Raw genomic sequence first — 1,830 nt, 5'->3', positions numbered from 1 at the left:
ACCCCTTCCCCACCCCCTCCTCCGTTTCGGTCCCCGGCGCTGCTCCGGACCACTATGACCATGAGATCCGCAGTGTTCAAGGCGGCCGCGGCCCCTGCCGGCGGCAACCCTGAGCAGCGACTGGACTACGAGCGAGCTGCGGCGCTGGGCGGGCCCGAGGACGAGCCCGGGGCGGCCGAAGCCCACTTCCTCCCCCGGCACCGTAAGCTCAAGGAGCCGGGGCCTCCGCTGGCCTCCTCCCAGGGCGGGAGCCCTGCGCCCTCCCCGGCCGGCTGCGGCGGCAAGGGCCGGGGCTTGTTACTCCCGGCCGGGGCGGCCCCCGGGCAGCAGGAAGAGAGCTGGGGCGGCTCGGTGCCCTTGCCCTGTCCGCCCCCGGCCACCAAACAAGCTGGCATTGGGGGGGAGCCAGCGGCGGCCGGAGCCGGCTGCAGTCCCCGACCCAAGTATCAGGCGGTGCTGCCCATTCAGACGGGCTCTCTCGTGGCGGCGGCCAAAGAGCCTACGCCCTGGGCTGGGGACAAGGGTGGGGCGGCTCCCCCAGGTGCCACCGCCTCGGACCCGGCGGGACCCCCACCACTACCTCTGCCCGGGCCGCCACCCCTCGCGCCCACCGCCGCCGCCGGGACCCTGGCGGCCAGCGAGGGCCGATGGAAGAGTACGAGGAAGAGCCCTCTCGGGGGTGGCGGCGGCTCGGGAGCCTCCAGTCAGGCCGCCTGCCTCAAACAGATCCTTCTGCTGCAATTGGACCTCATCGAACAGCAGCAGCAGCAGCTGCAGGCCAAGGAGAAGGAGATCGAGGAGCTGAAGTCAGAGAGAGACACGGTACGGGAGGGGTTAATCTGCGTTCGGGACGAGGAGCGAGTTGTGCGCATGCTCGGGGGAAGGGGGCTGTAGGAGGTTAAGGTATCCCTGGGTTAGGGGTAAGGAGGTTGGCCACCGGCGTAGGAGTCTTCTTAGTTAACGGGTCCTTGGGAGCCAGGCCCACAGACACGTTGGGTTGGAGGGAGGGGTTAAAGGGCAACCTCCCAGGGGGAGGGGGAGGGGAAGTTTCAGGTGCCAAAGGGTTAATTTAAAATGACAGCCCCAGACGTGTGGGAAAGACGTTTAGAGTGGGAAAAGACCTGATTTGTGAGGGGTTGAAAAATGAAAAGGTGGGATACATATGTGGTGGCTTTATGGAAGGGGTTAACTTAAAGAGCTTTGCGTTATAAATGTATTCTGGAGGAGAGGGCCATAGCAGCTGTTGCTCTAAGCACTGCTGTAGCATCTTTAGACACAGTAGTAGGCCTTTTAATTGGCAGAGGGGTCGAGGTGATTCACAGTGGAACCCTATTACAGCTTTTTAAAATGATATTAAGAGAATCATCACCTTTGATTTCAGACAGTTTTTCATAGGAATCTGAGTTATAAAACATGACCTGCTAACCAGCTCCCTTGTATGAGCATGGTGTTTAGAGGCTGGAAGGTTTTTAAGGCATCAGGGGAAATTAAGCTTATTAAATGTATTAAGTAGACCAAAATTTTTTCCCCTATATTAGAATCTTAAGGTAGTAGAGAAGTCATTTATTATTTCTTTGTACTTCTGAGGAGCACGACTATATAGGGTTATTTTTACTGCAGCAGTAGTTAAGGGCACCTTATGTGTTAAAACATATTCCTCCAGATATCAGGAAAGCTGTGGTGGTGGGATATTACCGTGCTAGCCTACCTTACAGCTGCCTAAAAATAAACATGGTTTCTACAATTGTTGTGTTCAGGCTGCAGCAGTCTCTCTCTCTCCCTCCCTCTCCCTCTCCCTCTCCCTCTCCCTCTCCCTCTCTCTCTCTGTCT

At 57.9% G+C, this 1,830-nt stretch overlaps 1 protein-coding gene across 2 annotated transcripts in view; it reads left to right on the top strand.

Moving 5' to 3' along the window:
• The first annotated feature begins 6 nt into the window (after nucleotides 1-6).
• MSL1 (MSL complex subunit 1) overlaps nucleotides 7-1,830 on the top strand; it is a 12,189-nt gene continuing 10,365 nt past the window's right edge. For both annotated transcript variants that reach the window (XM_024743322.1, XM_024743321.1), the window contains exon 1: nucleotides 7-822. In XM_024743322.1, coding sequence (XP_024599090.1) covers nucleotides 55-822 — 768 coding nt within the window. In that variant the 5' untranslated portion in view covers nucleotides 7-54. The remainder of the gene's footprint in view (nucleotides 823-1,830) is intronic.

This window comes from Neophocaena asiaeorientalis, unplaced genomic scaffold (assembly GCF_003031525.2).
Source record: "Neophocaena asiaeorientalis asiaeorientalis breed wild unplaced genomic scaffold, Neophocaena_asiaeorientalis_V1.1 scaffold1, whole genome shotgun sequence".
Classification (NCBI taxonomy): domain Eukaryota; kingdom Metazoa; phylum Chordata; class Mammalia; order Artiodactyla; family Phocoenidae; genus Neophocaena; species Neophocaena asiaeorientalis.
Note: the sequence above shows the minus strand (reverse complement) of the source record. Positions and strands in the feature narration are given on the sequence as shown.